We start from the raw sequence: 20,830 nt of genomic DNA, 5'->3' as shown, positions 1-20,830 counted from the left end.
TGACACCCCATTCAGAACCCTAACCCAGATCCGATGACCCCAGTATCCCCCTGGCCTCCCCATCCCCGACACTTCAACTTCTGTGGTGTTGTTTTTTTTTTTTTTTTCTAATTTAAATTCAATCTGCTAACATGTAGTATAACACCCAGTCTCATCCCATCAAGTGGCCTCCTCAGTGCCGGTCACCCAGCTACCCCATCCCCCGCCCACCTCCCCTTCCACAACCCTTTGGTTCCCAGAGTTAGGGGTCTCTCATGGTTCTTATCAGGAATGGCTACCCCTCCAGGTGGTGGACTTCACACTCCACTCTCCCACGACCGTATTCTGTGGCTTCCCTTCTGTACGGTGGCTCCCTGCTTTCCCCGTTACCCTCATAACAGGCCCATCATGGTTCTAGCGAAGTGATGATTGTGTGTGAACATTTGTGTAACATCTATCTCCACCGGAGATTTTAAAGCCCATGGAAGTAAGGCTGTGTCTTCTGGAATCACCATCTCAGGCCTTAGAAGGTAAAATAACCATCCTAGTTCTTTCTGTGTGGTAGATGTTCAAAAAATAGGTTTTAAAAATGACTGTCTCTAGGCTCTCCTTGTCCTCCCATCCAGGTTGGATTCAGGGCCCATCGCTTCACACTTGTGCAATCTTCCCGACTCCCTTGCCCCTTTGTACTTCTCTAACACCCAACTGGCAAAGTTCCAACCCTGGAAACACCAAGCCGTCACCTCCCCTGGGCCACGTCCAGGTTGCAGAATGCTGGCAGGGAGGACAACGAAGTGACAAATATTGGTTCCTTATAAAGTAACTACCCCCCTTCCTAACTGAACCCTCAGTTCTGCCCAGCAGTCTCCTGTTACTCTCAACTGTCTCCATTCCTCTGTGGATTTTTAAAAAATCTTCTCTAAGTATCTCCAGCCTTAGGCCCTTCTACCTCTTCTATCGTCTTCAGCAGATGATCTCCTCCCTTCTTCCACAGAGGAAGATGGAAGCAGGCGGAAGGGTGAGTTCCCTCCCACTTGACCGTCACCCCGCATTGATTCGTTTCTCCTTCCCACTCTGCTCTTGGATTCTACCCTTTCCAACCTACCATAGTGAATATTCACTCCCCCATCAACCTTCTACTCCACTGGCTGCCTCCCACTAGCATTTCTACAATCTTACTTATTTTGAATCTTTTAAACATGTCTTTTGATTTCTTGTAAGTTTTCAGGTTTCACACTCCGGCATTGTCTTCTGCCTTGGAAAGAACTGCTCAATCTCCATGTTCTCACAACCCCCTGACAGGTCAACCCCCTGTAGGCAGACTTTTGCTTCAGGGCTTCCTTAAATAATCCTTCCCAGGATCGCCCATGCTTCCTCACAGCTGTTGCAAATCTCTGCAACATTGAACTCACCTCTCACAAATTTGGTCCTCAACAAAACGGAGAAAAAGACAGTCACCTGGGTGGCTCAATAGTTGAACGTCTGCCTTTGGCTCAGGTCATGATCCGGGGGTCCTGGGATCAAGTCTCACGACAGGCTCTCTCTGGCAGGGAGCCTGCTTCTCCCTCTGCCTGTGTCTCTGCCTCTCTCTGTATCTCTCATGAATAAATAAAATCTTTTAAAAAATGGAGAAAAGGAGATTAGAGTAGGCAAAACAGCTATGAAAATCCTGAAGCTTTAAGCTAGAAGAGCAGAATTGCCATCCGGCCAGCTCCCTGGGGAGTGGAGGATTTACGAGGAGCTGTCTCACCCAGAACACCAGAGTTTCTTTGGGTTTCTGGAAGCCAGGTCTCTTTGTTACTTGGCCATTTAGCGATTCCCCAGACTTGATTTAATTTGAGTGCATATGTGTCCTCCTAAACCAAGGAGAGAAGGCTCCCCAGAGGCTGGGTCTGTGCTTGCTAGAGATGGCATTGTCAGCAGCTGAAAACAGTGTTTTTTTTTTTTTAAGATTTTATTTATTTATTAGAGAGAGAGAGAGAGAGAAACAGACACAGGCAGAGGGAGAAGCAGGTTCCATGCAGGGAGCCCGACGTGGGATTCAGTCCCGGGTCTCCAGGATCACACCTAGGCTGAAGCAGCACTAAACCGCTGAGCCACCCGGGCTGGAGTTTTGTTAAATGCATTTATCTGTGTCTTTTCTGTTCCTGATCTCTTGCTTGACACTTAGGAGGTTAATGAATGCTTTAACTTACTGAATCCAATAAAAATGTGGACAGAAACCTCTGACGTGGGGCCCTATTGAGCTTTACTTTCTGAGAGCTATCTCTTCGTCCTGGAGAACTTACCCTTAATTCTCTGTGTTCAGACTCTATTTTAAAATCAAATTTCCACGGAATCTGGGAAGACTCAGAATAAACCTTTCTTTATTGCCTGGCTGCAGCCTCAGAGTAGGTCTTTGAACTTTGTCATACCAGCCACAGTTCCTAGGCGAGACTCTCCTGGAGGATAATTCTACTCCTAGAAAAGGTAGCTCCTGCCAGAGGACTCTATCTGCATTAGGTGACTTGTGCAGAAAATTGTTTTCCTCCGGTTGGAAGATGGAGGTGGTGTATCACCAACAGAAATGAGTGTAGGGGGCATCTGTCTGAAAACCATTTCCCTACTGGCTACCTTGCCAGTTTCTGCTTATACAATGCAGGCAGCTTGGGGGAACCATATTGTCCCTATAAGCTCATAACACATGGACAAATGATTAAAAACACATGGAAAACAGTTCCACAGCTAAGCTAAAATTCAGATGGGAATGGAAAATCAACTTGCAAAGCTTTTCAACTGACTCGGGGCCAAATGTAGGACAGAATGCAAGGAGAAGTTGCCAAAAGAGAGGGAAGTTGAAGGAAAAAAGGCAACTCGCGGATAGGAAACCTAAAACAATGACACCTTGTATTGACAACCCTTTCCTGAGACTCTCCAAGAGTGGGCACCAAAATCAACTCTGGAAATATTAAGTCCTTCATTTCGTGAACGATTTTGGACAGATTTATATTCTCTACCCTCCATAAATAAAGGTTGGCTTGACTATCTTGGCAACACCTATGCAGAAACATAATGTTAAGTATCTGTAACATAAATATGAAAATATTACACATTTTTCCTTTTCCCTTGGAGGTGTGGGAATTAAGTAACAAGGTGACACGAGACAAACTGTGAAAAATCATGACAATAAAATGCAAAAGCAAAGCAGAACTTTCCAGTAAGACTTGCCTTCTGATATGAACCTGACCCCAGGCCCCAAGGAGGCCAGCCAGCCAGGCAGGCCTTGGTCAGATTTGCAAAAGTTCAATTCTTGGTTCAAATCTGAAACTCTAAGAAGCTTGTTATTTGAGACTAATCACTAAAATGACCCAAGGATTCTGGTGGGTAGGAAATACACAGGCACAGAGATTTCCTGTGAGCCAGATTTTGCTGTTCTTTTCCTGTCTTTTCACTTCTGGCCTGAATCCTTGCTGACTCCTATACAACCTGAACTATATTTCTCTCCATTTAGCACCATTTAATTCTTCACGTGTTCATCTGGGGGCATGATGGATCCTCAGTATGTGGCACAAGTATATTCCTTAAATACTGAATTTCTAAAGGAGGTTTTCAAAACATGGCTCCATGAGGAGCCATTCTGAGAAAGAATGATCTCTCAAGTCCTTAGCAACAAACAATTCTTTCTGTCATGTGAAAAACCATCTGCTAGCATGTCTCTCTTCATAATGAGATTTGTGTATCATAGATCATGTCTGAAATGAGGACATATTGGGGTTTTAAAAAGGGCTTCCTTGGTCATCTGGATTTCTCCAAAAACTGGAAACATTTCCATGATCAACACAAATGTCCTAACATGTGGGAATGTTCTCACTTGTCATACGGAACTTTAAAATCTCGACTCTCCCACCCCCAGACCTTCCTTCCCTGTTTACTGGTGAGCACAGGGACTGTTTAAAATTGTCACTCTCTTGGGGCGCCTGGGTGGCTCAGTCAGTTAAGCATCTTTCTTTGGCTCAGGCCATGATCTTGGGATCCTGGGATCGAGCCCTGCCTTCAGTGTGGAGTCTGCTCGCCTCTCTCCCTCTGCCTCTCCCCCGCTCTTCCCTCCTTCCTCTCCTCCCAGTTGACCTCCTCATGCTCTCTCTCTCAAATAAATAGATCTTAAAAAAAAAAATTGTCCTTCTCTTCCAGGACTTTGCATCTCTCTCTCTTTCTGTCTCACACACACTCACACAACAGCTTTTAAGAAGGTATCTTTTACTGAGTACCTACTATGTTCCAGGCATATTCTTTATAGTTTCATATTTAATTTTCACAACAATTTTTCCAGGAAGTTAACTGTTATCCCCATAGATGAGAAACCTAAGCTTAAAGAATTTAAAATACATAATGAGTTAATGGTGGCATCATGATATAAACCCACCATGCTTCTCTCCCGTCAGCTTGCTTTCTGACGTGTAGCTATTAAAATGGTGCATATATTATTTTATATTCTGTTATTTTAAAACATTATGTGATAAAATTACCACTTTAATGGAGACAATATAATTTTCCATTAAGTATTCTTCTGTCGTTGGATATTTAAGTCTCACGATTTTACTCCAATATTTTACTGCCCAGAAATGAGGATATCGTTATGCTAGTTCTTTTTTCTTTTGAAATTTTCCATGTTGTAGAAACTATTGTTTCCTTAAACAGCTTTATTGAAATGCAGTTGACATACAATAAACATATTTTAAAGTGTATAATTTGGGGCACCTGGGGTTCAGTGGTTGAGCATCTGCCTTTGGCTCAAGTCGTGATCCCAGGGTCTTGGGATCGAGTCCCAGATCCGGCTCCCCACAGGGAGTGTGCTTCTCCCTCTACCTGTGTCTCTGCCTCTCTGCCTCTCATGAATAAATAAATATAATCTTAAAAAAATAAAGTATGTATACCTGTGAAAATATTGCCACAATCAAGAGCATGAATATATCCATCATCCCTAAAAGTTTCCTTTTTCCCTTTTCAATTCTTTCCCCTCTCTCTTTTCCTGTCCTCCTCTCCCATTCCCAGGTAACACCTGACTTGCTTTCTGTTACCATAGATAAAGTTTGCACTTTCTAGAATTTTCTATAAATAGAGTACATATACACTATGTATTCTTTCTTCTCAGGCTCTTTGACTCAGTCTAATTATTTTGAGAATCATCCACGTTGCTGTAGCCATATCTCATTTGTTTTTATTCCTAAATAGATTTCATTGCAAGGATATACTATGATTTGTTTACCCACTCACATGATAATGGACATTTGGTTGTTTATAGTTTAGACTGTTACAAATAAAGTTGCTATGACATTCATGTAAGTCTTTGAATGGAAATATGCGTTCTTTTCTCTTGGGTGAATACCTAGGAATAAAATGGCTGGATCACATGGTAGGTATATGTTTAACTTTTTAAGAAACCACTAAATTGTTTTCCAGATTGGTTGGACTACTTTAGATTTCACCAGTGGTGTATAAGAGTTCTAATTCCTCACCAACACTTGGTAAGGTCTGTCAGTCTTTATAATTTGAGCCATTCTAATAGGTGTGTAATACTTTCTCATTACTGCTTTAATTTATGATTTTTAATAACCAATGATTAATATGTTGACATATTTTCATTTACTTATTTGCCATCTTTGGTGATGTATTGTTCAAAGCTTCTGCTCATTTTAAGAAGACTTATTACTGATTTTTGAGGATCTTTTTTATGTAATATGAATATAAGTCTTTTATCACAGAAATGCACAGTAAATATTTTCTTCCAGACTGTGGCCTGTCATTTTCTTAGTAGCTTGATCAAGATGTATTATTCTTTTGTATATATTGTTGACTTTAATTTTAAACAAATTAATTTTTGTTTAGAATTTTTCTATCGGGATCCCTGGGTGGCACAGTGGGGGATCCCTGGGTGGCGCAGTGGTTTAGCGACTGCCTTTGGCCCAGGGCGCGATCCTGGAGACCCGGGATTGAGTCCCACGTCGGGTTCCCGGTGCATGGAGCCTGCTTCTCCCTCTGCCTATGTCTCTGCCTCTCTCTCCCTTTCTCTCTCTCTCTCTGTGTGACTATCATAAATAAATAAAAATTTTAAAAAAGCTTAAAAAAAGAATTTTTCTATCTATATTCATGAGGGATATTGGTCTGTAGTGTTCTTATAATATTTTTGTATAGTTTGGTATCAAAGTAACACTGGCCTCATAGAATAAATCAGAAAGTATTCTTTTGAGATTTCCTGGGTGTTTGTAGAATTGGCACTATTTCTTCCTTGAATATTTGCAAAATTCAATAGTGAAGCTCTCTGGGGCTTGGTAATCTGTGTCCTTTCATTTTTTTCCCTAATTGGTCCAGTTAGAGATTTACCAATTTTATCAATATTCTTAAAGAACTAGCTTTTGGTTTCATTGATTTCTGCTCTGATATTATGTATATTCTTACTTCTTCTGTCTTTTTCCTCCCTAGTTTCTTAAGGTGGAAGTTGAAGTTAAAACCTTTCTTCTTTGGAGTATAGACATTTAATGCAATAAAATTTCCCTTACATAATTCTTTAAGGGCATCCCACAAACTTTGATATGTTGTTTACATTTAAAAAAAAAATTTTGCAATTAATTAATTAATTGAGAGAGAACATGAGCAGGGGGAGGGGCAGCGGGAGAGAGAGAGAATCTCAAGCAGATTCCACCCTGAGCACAGGGCCCCATGCAGAGCTGGATCCCACAACCTGGAGATCACAACCTGAGCTGAAATCAAGAGTTGGACGTTTAATCTACTGAACTACCTAGGTGCCCCCATGGTTTTCATTTATTAAAAAGTCATCAGACTTTTTAATTTGCCCTTTGATTTCTTCTTTACCCCATGAGTTGAGTAAGTTTATAACTTAGTTTCCAAACATTAGGGGTTTTCCAGGGATAGCTGTTATAGATTTCTAATTTAACTCCCTTATGATCAGAGAACATACTTTGTGTAACTTAAATCCCTTTAAATTTATTGAGACTCATTTTATGTCCCAGAATATAGTTCACCCCAGTAAATGTTTCCTGTGCACTTGAGAAGAATGTCTCCTCTGCTGTTGTTGTGTGGAGTGTTCTAGCAATGTCAGGTTAATTTTTTTTAAAGATATATTTATTTATTTGTTCATGATAGACACACACACACACACACACACACACACACACACAGAGGCAGAGACACAGGCAGAGGGAGAATCAGGCTCCATGCCGGGAGCCCGACACGGGACTTGATCCCAGAACCCCAGGATGGCACCCTAGGCCAAAGGCAGATGCTAAACCGCTGAGCCACCCAGGGATCCCCCAAAGTCAGGTTAATTTGGTTAACAATGTTCACACTTCTAAATCCTTACTGATTTTCTGCTTACTTGTTCTACCAATTATTGAGAGGGTCTTAATATTTCTAACTATAATTGTAGACTTCTTTAATTGTATCAGTTTTTGCTTCATGTATTTCTAAACATTGTTAGTAGATACATATATGTTAGAAGTATTATGTCTTCTGGATGTATTGACTCCTTTAAATTTATAAAATAAACTCCTTCAAACTTGGTTGCTCTAAAATCTACCCCCATATTAATATAGCCACTTCAGCTTTGTTTTGACTGTTTTAGGATGGCATATATTTTTCCTTTTTTTTTCCTGTAGACTGAGTTGGGATTGATTGCCTTTGGGAAGCAAAAATACAGATGGGGATAGAAGCAAAAGGTGAACTCTTATTCATTGCTTGGAAAAAGTATTGCGGGTTACCATAAGGCCCTAATGGAAGTGTTGGTTGATTTTTGTTCCTTTCTGTCCTAAGATAAACTAGACTTTATTGCCTACCAGAATATAAGACCTATAAAAACTGTTCAAAATGAACAGTTATATGTGTAAGTTACGAGGAGGGTATATTCATTTCCTGCATGATCCTGTTCTAAAGACTTGTAGAATTAATTTTAGAAAATCATGGCATTCTGGACATTACACATATCCAGACATACTCTGCCATCAGTAATAGCCCTCTCATGATTAATGGGGAGAAAGGAGGAAGATCAATAAAGTTGTACTGTAAGTTAAACAGTACATCCAATCAACATTCTCTTCCCCTTAACCAACTAGATAAATAAACAAAAACCTGGGTGAGACACGAAGCAAAGACTGGAAAAAGTATCTTGGATGAGTCAGATAAACACACAGCAAATATATCAACCCATTTACAGCTTTCTAAAATAAATTTTTATTTGGCAATTTTTAATAGCATTTTTATTGAGATATATTTCCTGTAATAGTCACCATTTTGAAGTGCACACTTCAGTGGTTTTTTAGTGTATTCACTATGTTGTACAACCATCCCCACTGTCTAATTCCAGATCATTTCCCTACCCTCAAAAAGAAACCCTGTTGCCTCTAGCAGTTAGTTTCAATTTCCCCTCCCCCCACCCCCTGACAACCACAAATCTGCTTTCTGCCTTTGTAGACTTGCCTGTTTTAGACATTTCATACAAATGGGTCATGCACTACGTGGCTTTTCCCATCCATCTTCTTTTACTAACAATAACGTTGTCAAGCATATGTCAATTTTATTGTACTCATTATTCAAAGATATTTTACTGGAATGTAAGCAGACCATTTGCTCAGAGCAGTAATAATTAGAATATGTAGGATAATTTGAAGATATTCAGCCTACGATTTGGAAGTCTCTATTCAAGTGCTAATCTCTTCCCACTTTAACTCCTAAAGACTTCATTGTCCTGGGACTACAATAAGGATATTAGGTGAGATAGTATCATTGTTCTCTTTTTTATTCCTGTTACTCCAGGAATCTCAAAGACACAGAGACCCATACTGGTGTACCTCTTGTTGCAAAACATTGCTTGTCTTGTTGCAAAAAATCAGGCAGCTAGATTTGAAAACTTTAGTTCCTAACTTGATCTGGAGACAGGAAATTTGGGACAGCTGCTATCTGTAACCGTTTGACCTGATCATAAATACAGGAAGTAATATCAGTTTCTTAATCAGGAGAGAAATATAACAAAAGACAGCCTGAGCTGTTTGTATTGGGGTGTGTTTCCCTTCAATTCTGAAAAGGGATAATGTAATCAATGAATTCCACTGTGACTTCCTCCCTGATAAAAAGTTTCACGCTTAAAAAAAAAAAAACTATTAGAACTTTGCAAGTATCCACTATGCTTTTATACTTTTATTTTCCTATCTCATTCACAGTAACATCTCCAATATCTAGACTAGGTGAGGGGTTGGCACTTGATATTTAATATTCGTTGAATAAATAGTAGATGGATAGATGGCTGGGTGGCTGGGTAGATGACTAAAAGCCATGTAACTAAAGGCTGATTTAAACAGCAAGGATAAAAAAAGTCATGTTGAGTTTCCTTTTCTATCCCTTCTTACAATGGATAGAATAAATATAAAATGTTAACAACTAAAGCAACAGTAGCTCAGAAGTAGAAATAGTTTCATTTTATTAATTTTGTTACAAAGCTAGAGACAGTACATTTCATAGGTTCCTTTGCTGCCAAAATTAATCAGCACCAGTTCCTCCTGGTTTGAATTCTACAAGCCATAGTGTTAATGAAAATATGTGCATGTTCTCTTTGTATTAAAAATAAACAAAAACAGAAATGTAAATAAATGTCACCTCGTTCATTGTTACCACACCTTGGAAGGAGATGAAATAATTATATGTTTTTATGTTCAGTAAAATATATGCAGTATACATATGAATGTTGTTGTTAAAGGACAAAAATCACAGGATTCTGAAAAGCTACACACTACTTAACTGGGCTGATACCCTTGAAGAGGGGGACGGTTCCTGAGTCAGTATTCAAGTCTGGGGAGAAGAGCTGGGTGGCATGGAAGTCCATCTTTCTGATGCCCTCCTTTTTAGCTATCATCTGCCCCATCTCTCCCTGCCCAACCCTTCTCACCTCTCTCCCCTCTTCTCTCCCATGATCACCCATTCCCCTTCTACCATTATTCCATTTCCTTCCTTCCTGCTCCCACCAGAACCTGACGGGTGACAGTGACCAACCTAGGTGGAGAGAACCAGGACCATCCTTTACTTTTTTTTTTTTTATTAAAGATTTTATTTTTAAGTAATCTCTACACTCAACATGGTTTTTGAACTCATAACCCTGAAATCAAGAATCAAATTCTCCACGAACTGAGCCAGCCAGGTCCCCCCTTGTCTTTTACTTTTATGATGACGATCATTTACTTCTTTTCTCCCCTGAAGTCAAAGCCCAATGATGAGAAAGAAAAGAAGGTCATGATAAATATTGCTCAGCACCCCAACTTGCCTGAATTTTTCTTTGTATCCTCATTCAATTACTTGCATTTTACAACCTGATTGATGCTTTCATGATCAGGAACATTTAAAAATATTATTCCAGTATTTCTAGTTGCTACAAAAATCAAAGCATTCTCTCTTTGTGCTAGCATTGCAATTACACTTAAACATCATTGTTGTTGCAACAAGGTATAATAAAATCTACCTGTGCTGACCAGGTTCTACGTAACAGTCTTGGATCTGGATTCCCAGCCTTAAATAGTTACTAGAGCTCTGGAGTTCTAGTAGAAGGAGTGGCCCCTGAACTCTTCATTTCTTGAACTTTTACTTTCCCTCCTAGGATATCACTCTTTACATAAACAACTCTTTGCTGCATTACCTGGCATCTCACTTTCCCACGCTGCAGACCCCAGTGGATCAGAAAGGAGTGGAGAGGGTATGGGTTTTTCCATCTTTTGGTTAAATACCAGAGAGTGCTTGTGTCATAGGAGAGACCTGCATGTTGTATCAGTTCAGAGCCTACCTGGAATACCTAAAGGAGCCTCCCAACTCCAATGTGCCTTTTAAATTTAAGTAAAAGGTAGGCCTGCCTAAACGTTATCCCAACTTTTCTTTGTAATTATTTCTAATTACAAAAATCTTGATAAGTGAGCAGAAATGAAACAAGTTTGTCATGTCTTATATCCAGAAACTGGACGGAATTTCTTCCATTTATTTTCACGTTACTGAATGTGTTATAATAAAACCTGCACCAAAGCTTTAGTCTACTTGGTAACCCTGTTTTGACTCTGAAACTACACTGAATTACTCATAAAGCAAGTTCCATTTGGCACAACCGTATTTTTCAGTGATTATGAAAAGAGGAAAAATTGAGCAAATGCTTCAGAAATAAATTTCTAATTTCCTGTAATTAAATCTTGATTTCCGAAGGGAGTTCCTGTAAGGCTGCAACATGCTTCACTGGTAGAAAAAAAAATGTTTCATTCGGCCGATATTATAAATTAATAAGGGATCTTTATGTTAGAGAATCAGGTAAGCATGCCATTTCTATAAATATTAGAGATTTAAGGGCTCAAAATTGTAGCAAAATCCGTTCTGAGAATATAGGTTTTCAAGGGCTCTGCTTTCAGTATGATTTCTCTTTGTTCATCAACACAGTTCATTGAGACCCTTCAGAGGAAGCAGTATTTTTCTTCCATGTGTTAACCATCACTCATATCTACTCTATAATAAACGTCCTTGCAAAATGCTAGTCAGTACCCTATACGTAAATGAAAGAGAATTCACATTACTTCAAATTTCTCATGAATCTGGAAGGCGGGGGAAACTTAATGATTAACTCTGGGATGGTATGATGCCAACATTTTTATTGGGAAAAAGAGATCTGTCTCATGAGGGAGAGGTTGACCCTTGAAGGACAGGTAGCCTCAGAATTCTTACCTGAACTAGAGCTTTGCAAATGAGCTTCTATCTACAAGATTTTCTTATCTAAAGCTTTGCTCTTCTACCACAGAGCATTCTCCTTTCTATCCACAAGCCTCTTATCTCAGGTTTCACATTAGAAAGGGCTCCAAAAAGACAAAGCAATGCTTTGCAGTTCCACAGTGATTTAATGAGCCCGTAGGGTTGGCTTTACTCCGGTGGAAGTGGTAGAAGCAGCTGCAGCACAGATTTCCGAGTGGATTCGCTTGAGGTCTTGGGACAAAACAATCCAGGGACCATGGACTTGGTACTGACTCAGATATGGAGTGCGGTCAGGGTGAGAGTATCCCAGAATAAGCTAAACTTGTACCATATAAGACTGTAGGCATTTATTTCGGAAGGTGTTGAGATCTAAGCATTGTACCTCTTCCTGAAAGAAATATTCATTGATCCATCTTCCTGGAACTATTCTTCAAGGTTTCTTTTTTACTAGATAGAATCACTCCTATACTATGAAAAAAGAAATGTACCAAGTCAGCCATGACACCTTGTTTTCTATTGAACAATATGTACAAATCTCGTAAATAAATAGGTGAGAAATCCCAAGTGGGCACCTGTAATACAGGCCAGTTACATCTGGAGTTTCCTGGAGCACACGTAATTGTAAGGTTTGCCCTTCCTACAGTCCTGCGCTTGCCATTTCCCTTGTCTTTGAGCCAAAACACAGTCCTTGCCACGCTTTAAACGTTGAGGGGGCCCTTTCCTCCAGTTGGTGAAGGTGACAGGTTCCCCGCCAATCCACTCCCAGTGGCCAGCATGCACTTGGTCATTCAAACCTAAGGTGAATCAAAGAATGTGCCAATATTACATTTATGCTCAGATATCGTATCACTCTATTGCTCTAAGCTCAGTAATCACAAATACAGGCCTACATTTTAAAACACAGAAAAAGGCCTGGGAATCCTAAAATGCAGTTAAGAGTATATGGCTTTGAGGGGTACCTGGATGGCTCAGTCAGTTAAGCACCTGCCTTTAGCTTGTGTCATGATCTTGGGGTCCCTCTCCTGCCCCTCCCCTCCACACGTTCATTCTCTCTTTCTCTCTCAAATAAATAAAGTCTTAAAAAAATTAAAATCCAAAAAACTTTAAAAAGAAAGAACATATGGCTTTGGAGTCAGGCAGATCCAAATCCAAATCCTAGATCCATAACTGACTAGTTGAGCAACTTTTGGCAGGTCACTTAACCACTCTAAATTTTCATTTCCTCATCTAAGAAATGGGAATAAAAATAGTTTATGAAGGGCTGTTTTAAGTATTAAATAAGATAATTTAAGTAGTATGTAAGATAAAGTTGGTGGCATACATACATGTTTAGTACACAGTAATTATTATTCACATTATTCTACAGTCAGAATACCCCAGGGAAACAGGTACACTTTTGTCTATTGTTCTTTCTTGCTATTTAAATGTCTTGGTTTTCATATTTGAAAGTAGCTTAACTAGGTATTATTTTTAGTCTGGAACGTAAGATTTTTCAGCCTGCTATAATTCCAACAAAAAAGCAGCTTTTCTCAACTTGCCTCTCTATTCCCACTGGCAATTTTACAAATTACACTTCAGTGTTGCAAAGCTTTTGTCATTTTTCTTAAAGGAATAGTCCTCCTCCTCACTTCCCTTAATAGTAGAAATAAAGAGGATACAATGTGAAAAAAGTCACCTATGACAGCATGATCTGGCTGGCATCTCCCAACCAAACTCAACCAGGAAGACAGTCTTAGTTGCATGGCCTATAACCTCATCCCAAGTGATTCTCCCTTAGTATTTTGAGGATAGAATAAAATGGAGTACGATCACCTTCTGGATGGTTTCCTTGCATTATTGATCAGGATGTGTTATGCCTAAGTACTCTGTGGGAATCGAGGCTTGAGATGAGTCGATGTGGAAGCAGAGAAAGTGTCTCCTCCAGCTTTAACTCTCAGAGAATTTCCCAATTTAGAAATCTACTAAGTATTACAGAGATTTTGAGAAGCCAATGTTGAGTTTACTATAGTTCCCTAAAATCCAATACCTTCAAGGACAGATGGTGAAAATACTTTGATGTGCTCCTAGAATTCTACTCCTAAAAATAGAATCTTAAGAGATTTGTATTATTATTAAAATTGAAGAGGATATTAAAACTTCAGAAAACAAGGGATAAAATTAAGATCCACCTATAATTGTCAATAGAGGTAAACATTTCTAAATCTTTGGTATATTTCTATATATATGTATTTGTATATATCACATGCACGTGTATGTATACACATATCACATGTATAACAATTTTTTATTCCACATTATTTTTTGCTTCATATGGCTGTGGATTCTGCTTTTTTACTTAGCACCCTGTCACAAATATACTACATATTTTATATATGATATGCTTCCAACATATATTTCTTGAATGAAATAATAAACATAAAGCACTTTGTCACATCTTTACTATTCAGGCCTTACAAAGTATTAAATAGTAAATATTCCTTCGTATGACTACACCATATTTATTTAACTATCCCCTGTTTATAGCTCTTGCTGATTTTTTACTTTTAGAAATACTGGTCATTGAATTCTCTTACCTATAAACCAAACCACACCCCTTATTATTTCTTTGAGATAGATATATACAAATCAAACTGTTGTGTGATTAAGATGAGTTTTAAAAGACAGACTGTCCAGAAAAGAAAAAAAATAGACCATCCAACCATCTAACTGTTGCTTGTTACTGAAAAACCACAGTTATTTGGCCCATGGGAGGGCAATGCCCTCTTGATGTCCTCACCCTCCCGTTGTTAATACAGCACAAACACTTGCCTATCCAGAAGGGCCTTCTTCCACTGATGTCCCAAAGCCATCGCATGTGCTGCCTGGAGAGAACAGTTACAAGGCTGCCTTGGTGACTACAAGCAAACAAACAAAAAGGAAAGCATTAATGATAAGGAATCCAACATTCCCGTTGATATGAAATTCAACACAGAAATCAAATCGGTTTAAAATAGAAAAAAAAAAAAGCATAGTGTAGATAGAACTTTCCAGGATTTGGAATACTCTATTATTTTTCTTTAATGACTATCTGTAAGGTGGAATAGGTGACAGCAAAGAAAGTGAGATTTTTTTATATATATATTATCTGGATTGAATCACAAAATTCAATAGGTTTTAAACATCTTTTTAGAAAAATCAGCAACTACCTACTTATAAAAATTAATGCCAAAATATTACTACTCTCATGGGGAGTCTATCTCTAAATGGCATAAATTTGACAAATATCCAGTTAATTTGATCAGTAAGGCAACCCAAACTATTCAAATAAAAACAATTATTTGGCCTATGGGAGGATGATGTTTTACACTTGATATATATATATATATATATATATATATATATATATATATATATATATATATATATTTTATTCATGAGAGACACACACACAGAGAGAGAGAGAGAGAGAGAGAGAGAGAGAGAGAGAGGCAGAGACACAGGCAGAGAGAGAAGCAGGCTCCATGCAGGGAGCCCGATGCAGGACTCGATCCGGGACTCCAGGATCATGCCCTAGGTGTGAAGGCAGGTGCTCAACTGCTGAGCCACCCAGGCATCCCTACACTTGGTATATTTAATCAACTACCCCAATAATTGTCAGACTCAGTAAAATGAGCATGGTCTCACTGTTGAAACTTCACAGGTGTTGTAGAAGTTACAGCATGTGTTCCTATAAGCATATATAAATATTTTCCCCCCAAATAGAATTGTTTTTATGTTTAAACTGCATAACATAATGATTTGACTTATATATATTGTGAAGTGATCACAATAAATTTAGTCAGCATCTCTCATTTCATTTAGATGTCAAAAAAAAAAAACACAAAAAAAGAAAGAAAAGAAAAACAATTGTTTTCCTTGTGATGAGAACTCTTGGGATTTACTCTCAATAACTTCCAAATATACCATATAGCAGTGTTAGCTATACTCATCATGTTGTACTTTATATCCCAGTATTTAATTCTTATAACCAAAAGTTTGTGCCTTTTGACCACTTTCGTCCAAAGACCCCACCTCATATCTCTGGCCTATGCTAATCACATCTGATCTTTTTTTCTAGGAGTTTTTATTTTTTATTTTATTTTTATTTTTTAAAGATTTTTATTTATTCATTCATGAGAGACACAGGGAGAGAGAGAGGCAGAGACACAGGCAGAGGCAGAAGCAGGCTCCATGCAGGGAACCCAATGTGGGACTCGATCCCGGGTCTCCAGGATCAGGCCCTGGGCTGAAGGCAGCGCTAAACCGCTGAGCCACGTGGGCTGCCCAGAATTTTTAAAAAAGATTTTACTTATTTATTCATGAGAGACACACAGAGAGAGGTAGAGACATAGGCAGAGGGAGAAGCTGGCTCCAGGCAGGGAGCCCCATGTGGGACTTGATCCCAATCATGCCCTGAGCTGAAGGCAGACGTTCAACTGCTGAGCCACCCAGGCATCCCAAGTTTGTTTTTTTGTTTTGTTCTAAGTCTCTATATAGTATTTGGCTTTCTTTATCTGGCTTATTTTACTTAGTGTAATCCTCAATGATAATTATGTTGTTACAAACAACAGGATCTTCTTTTTAATGACTGAATAATAACCCAGTATGTGTGTGTGTGTGTGTCGCACGTGCGCATGCATGTGTATATCACAACTTCTTCATTCATTTGTCGATGGACTCTTGGTTCATTTCCATGTCTTGGCTATTATAATTAATAAACATGCTATAAACATAAGGGTGCAGATATCTCTTCAAAATACTGTTTTGTTTTCCTTCAGATATATTGCCAGAAGTGGAACTGCTGGATCATATGGTAGTTATATTTTTAGTCTTTTGAGGATCCTCCATTCTGTTTTCCATAGTGGCTGTGCCAATTCACATTCCGTCACTATACACAAGGGATTCCTCTTTTCCACATCCTCACCAGCAATTGTTATCTCTCATCTTTTTGATGATAGATATTATAACAGGCTTTATTAGGACAGTTTTACTCTATAAACAGAATGAGAATTATTCATGAATTATTTTTGCTGGTAGCTGAAAAATTCTTATAAGCAATATTTGATAGTTTTAATTCCCCAATGGTGCCCATTAAAAGCTTTTTAAAAATGCCTTAAGTAAAAAGCTAATGATTATTTTTTTTCCTTTCTTCTTCTTTTTTTTTAATACAGAAAGTTTCAAACAAGAAACAAAGTCACCATGATCTTGCCTGGTTAACATCCATTGATATTTTATTCATTTTGCCCATGTCTTTCCAAACTTCAGATCCATTTCTTTGCTTTTCAAGATCACATATGGTGAACACAATTTATCCATTTCTTAATGGTTTTTTTCCCCATTAAAACCTGTGCAGGGGCACCTGTGTGGCTCTGTGGTTGAGCGTCTGCCTTCAGCTCAGGTTGTGATCCTGGGGTCCTGGGATAGAGCCTCACATTGGGCTCCCTACAGGGAGCCTGTTTCTCCCTCTGCTTATGTCTCTGCTTCTCTCTGTGTGTCTCTCATGAATAAATAAATCTTAAAAAATAAAAAAATAGAAACCAGTACTTAATCATTCTATCATGCAGTGGTGACTTCTAGGACTTCTGAGGTATGTAAGTCTCTTTACCCCTTCTCTGAATGTCCTCAGGCTGCTGGATTTGGGTTTTGTGATTGAATCCGACCTCATTATTTACTGTCATCTCCTGTCTGACAGTCACAGCAGACACGATAGCACAATTTCTTCCCTTCCTCTCACATCCAATTTGGTAATTCCAACGTGCTGAGGGTTTAGAACGCAGAATACCAAATGTGTGCTATGTGTAGGCCGAGGGAAGGCTCGAGGGGCTGCCTCAGTCAATATGATATATTGAACAAAGCACTAGAGATCTGAGTTCTCTTCCTCTTCTGCCCCTAATTTTCTTATGGCTGTAACTTTAGCCTCACCTTCATCACTACGAATTAACACGTTTTATTCAAGGATATTTAACATCTCCTCCTGCTTTAAGATTCTTGAAACTATTGTGAAAGCACACTTTGTAAAAGCCAGTTTAGCTGGTCAAGTACTAGTTTGATTTGTCTCTCCAAGAAGCAAAAAGTCCCCAAAGAGCAAGATGGGAATGTAGCTGTGTTTAGGATAGGTAAAATGTTAGACCATAGTTATTTATAAAAGAAATATTTAGGCACTGGTATGTTGATTATTTTACAAAGACGTTCCTTTTCTTTTATGCCAATATACACACCAAATAGTGTGAATGTTTTCTATATAGATATGTATAAAGAGAGATTGAAAAAGAAAATATAGAGGGAAACATATAAATAAAAGTCTTTTGAAAGCTCTGAAATTTGAAGGTGTTCAAAGTGTAGCATTAAAAACAAACTAATCTTTCTAGCTAAAGAAATAAACATCTACTTTGAAATGTTTTTGATTAAGTATAGATGTATTTCAGAGTAACTCTTTAAGGATAGGCCAGCAGGGGTTCCAGACACTCCTGTGGAAAACAAAATGGTTTTTTTTAGATAATGATTTATAATAATAGAATTACCAAATGTACAATGACTGCCTAAGGAAATGAGCAGATGAGATTACAATATGTAAATTCAAGAAATACCTAATCTAGGAGTCTAGCTCCTCTGGGTTGGAAAAAATAATAAAACACCAATGGAGAGGAAAGGAGATTGGAGATAAAGATTGAGTTGAATTAGCAATCTGATTAGGGACAAGGAGGAAAGCAAAATTTGCTGTTCTTTTTGAAATGTGGGTGCTGTAAATGACCCTCTGTAAAGGACCTTCAGAGAAGGGAACGCCAGGAAACACAGCCCAGAATTGACTAATGATGCCTGATACCAAAACATACTAATATTAATTCTAATTATAAAATCTAAAACCATTTCCTAAAATTAATCCATGAGAAGGTAAATAGCCAGGTTGTGAAATGTCGAAACTATACATTTTATATCATAGAAGCAATGGCTAATTTCCTAGGAGAATACCTATTTTTCTTCCTTTTATATATATTTTTAATTAAGTTTTTAATTTTAATTCCAGTATTGTTAATATACGGGGTTATATTGAATTCAGGTGTATAAAAGAGTGAAGAATGCCTGTTTTCAAGACAAAGAGGGTGGAAAAGAAGAGAACATAATTAACCTGAAAAGTAATGAGTCCAGAGAAGGGAGGTAGGGAGGCCCAACAGGTGAAAAAAAACAGGTTTAATGGTAGAGGAGGTCCTGGGGTTCACAATAAAATTATACTGAAGAGGTGGCCTTGCTGTCCAAAAATATTTCTTTTACAAAGACTGAACCAAAGGAATATGGAGATCTTTTATTTTTCCTTTTAGTTTGCTTTTAACTTATTGCTAGATATTTTTTGAAATGTTTGTAACTAGTATTAACTGTTCTTGGAGTAATCATTCTCATCCTTTTGAAATACAATGCGTATTGAATATCACACAAATCAGATCAAATATTCATACTCATTTTTATATAAAAATTGAAAGTTGAAAGCTTTTATGATATTTTAAAAATCTTACATCATATATATTTTCTTTACCTCTTTTACAAATCCTGGATACCATCAGAAATAGTATTTGATAGATGTTTTAAGTTCTGGACAAATCTGGTAAACAGATAATGTGTAATTTGAAGTAGTTTTATTACTGATAGACACATAATTAGTCTTTTTCTAAAATATGATGGAAAAATTCCAATTGTCCCTAAAAACTATTTTTTTGTTCTGGAAGTTCTCTCAGTTTTATATCTTAAAAGATATCACCATTCTAGAACTTAAAACAATTCCATGAGACTAGAGTTTATCAAAATATCTTCAAAATAATATGAAAAAATTGCTTCTCAAACAGCTTATAATATCATATTTGATCTATTAGGTATGATCTTTAATACCCTTGAATTAATAGGGAAGACAGATTTTCCATCATCATTACAATAGATTTTATAAGCTATTCTAGCACAAAATATCCTTCCATTTATACTATTTCTAAATACGAAATAGTATATTTCTTATATATGCAATTAACAAATATGGCTTGTAAATCACATTATTTACATTTAGGTCCAGAGAGCTTCTTAATTGGATCTATCGTAAGACATCAACTTAACAAAAGGTAAATGCTGCCATTTAAATTCAGCAACTTTTGCATTCCTTTTTCTTTAAGATTTATTTATTTATTTATTTATTTATTTATTTATTTATTTATTTATAGATAGAGAGACAGCAGGGCAAGGGACAGAAGGAGAGAGAGAATCTCAAGGAGACTCCCCATTGATCGGTGGCCTCATGCAGGGTCCAATCTCTTGACCCTGAGATCATGACCCTGAGATCGCGACCAGAGCCGAAACCAAGAGTCTGATGCTCAACCGACTGAGCCACCCAGGTGCCCCAGTGACTTCTACATTCTTAACAGAGCTTTGTGAGAAGAAGATGTGAGAAGGAATTGTCAGGATTGTATGACATGTTACTGATGTAAAATGCAGGGTTCAAAGACACCATACAGGACAGCTGCATCTGGAGAGAGATGGTGTCAATTTCTCTGAAGCTCATTGATGAATGAAGAATGATTTAGTTGTGGGGCCAGTACTGGGGGATAATACTTTAAGACACAGGCTGGTCTAGACATTTCCAGTACATTAATTGTCCAAACAAATATTTGTTGAAGGAATGAATTTATAAACAGAGAACCTGATTATACCTTCAGTTTGCTCTGAAAGGTTACTTTGATTTCAATCCAAAAGACACTTAGGTCCTATAATTTAATAAAAATTATAATATGTCTTTGATGTGAAAGATACAAAATACTAATACATAGTTTTTAAACCTACTTTAAGTTAGTTCAACACAAAATTAACATAGGTGTGCTCGTCACAGATCTTTATGGAGCTATTTTGGAGAGTATCATAGAAAATGAAGTCCTGTTGCTTCCACTTACTTGCTTAGAGCCACAAGCAAGTGATCTTGCTTCCCCAAATCTCTTTTATCTGAAGAATGTAGATAATAATACCTGATTCCCTCACAGAAGTGATGGAGGATCAAATAAGCCAATATACGTGGTACGTGAAAGAATTCTGTAAACCATACAGTGTA

At 37.9% G+C, this 20,830-nt stretch overlaps 1 protein-coding gene across 5 annotated transcripts in view; it reads right to left on the bottom strand.

Annotated features, from left to right (window-relative positions):
* Positions 1-9,421: 9,421 nt before the first annotated feature.
* The window catches only part of FREM1 (FRAS1 related extracellular matrix 1), a 165,193-nt gene continuing 153,784 nt past the window's right edge, over positions 9,422-20,830 (bottom strand). For 4 of the 5 annotated variants that reach the window (XM_055302119.1, XM_055302118.1, XM_055302117.1 and 1 more), the window contains exons 36-37: positions 14,545-14,630; positions 9,422-12,530 (exon numbers count right to left, since the gene is read on the bottom strand). In XM_055302119.1, the coding sequence (XP_055158094.1) occupies positions 12,325-12,530; positions 14,545-14,630 (292 nt within the window). In that variant the 3' untranslated portion in view covers positions 9,422-12,324. The remainder of the gene's footprint in view (positions 12,531-14,544; positions 14,631-20,830) is intronic. The other variant, XM_055302120.1, reaches the window with a different exon arrangement.

The sequence above is a fragment of the Nyctereutes procyonoides genome, unplaced genomic scaffold, assembly GCF_905146905.1.
Source record: "Nyctereutes procyonoides isolate TBG_1078 unplaced genomic scaffold, NYPRO_anot_genome, whole genome shotgun sequence".
In the NCBI taxonomy this organism is placed as follows: Eukaryota; Metazoa; Chordata; class Mammalia; order Carnivora; family Canidae; genus Nyctereutes; species Nyctereutes procyonoides.
This window is presented reverse-complemented; position numbering and strand designations above follow the sequence as displayed.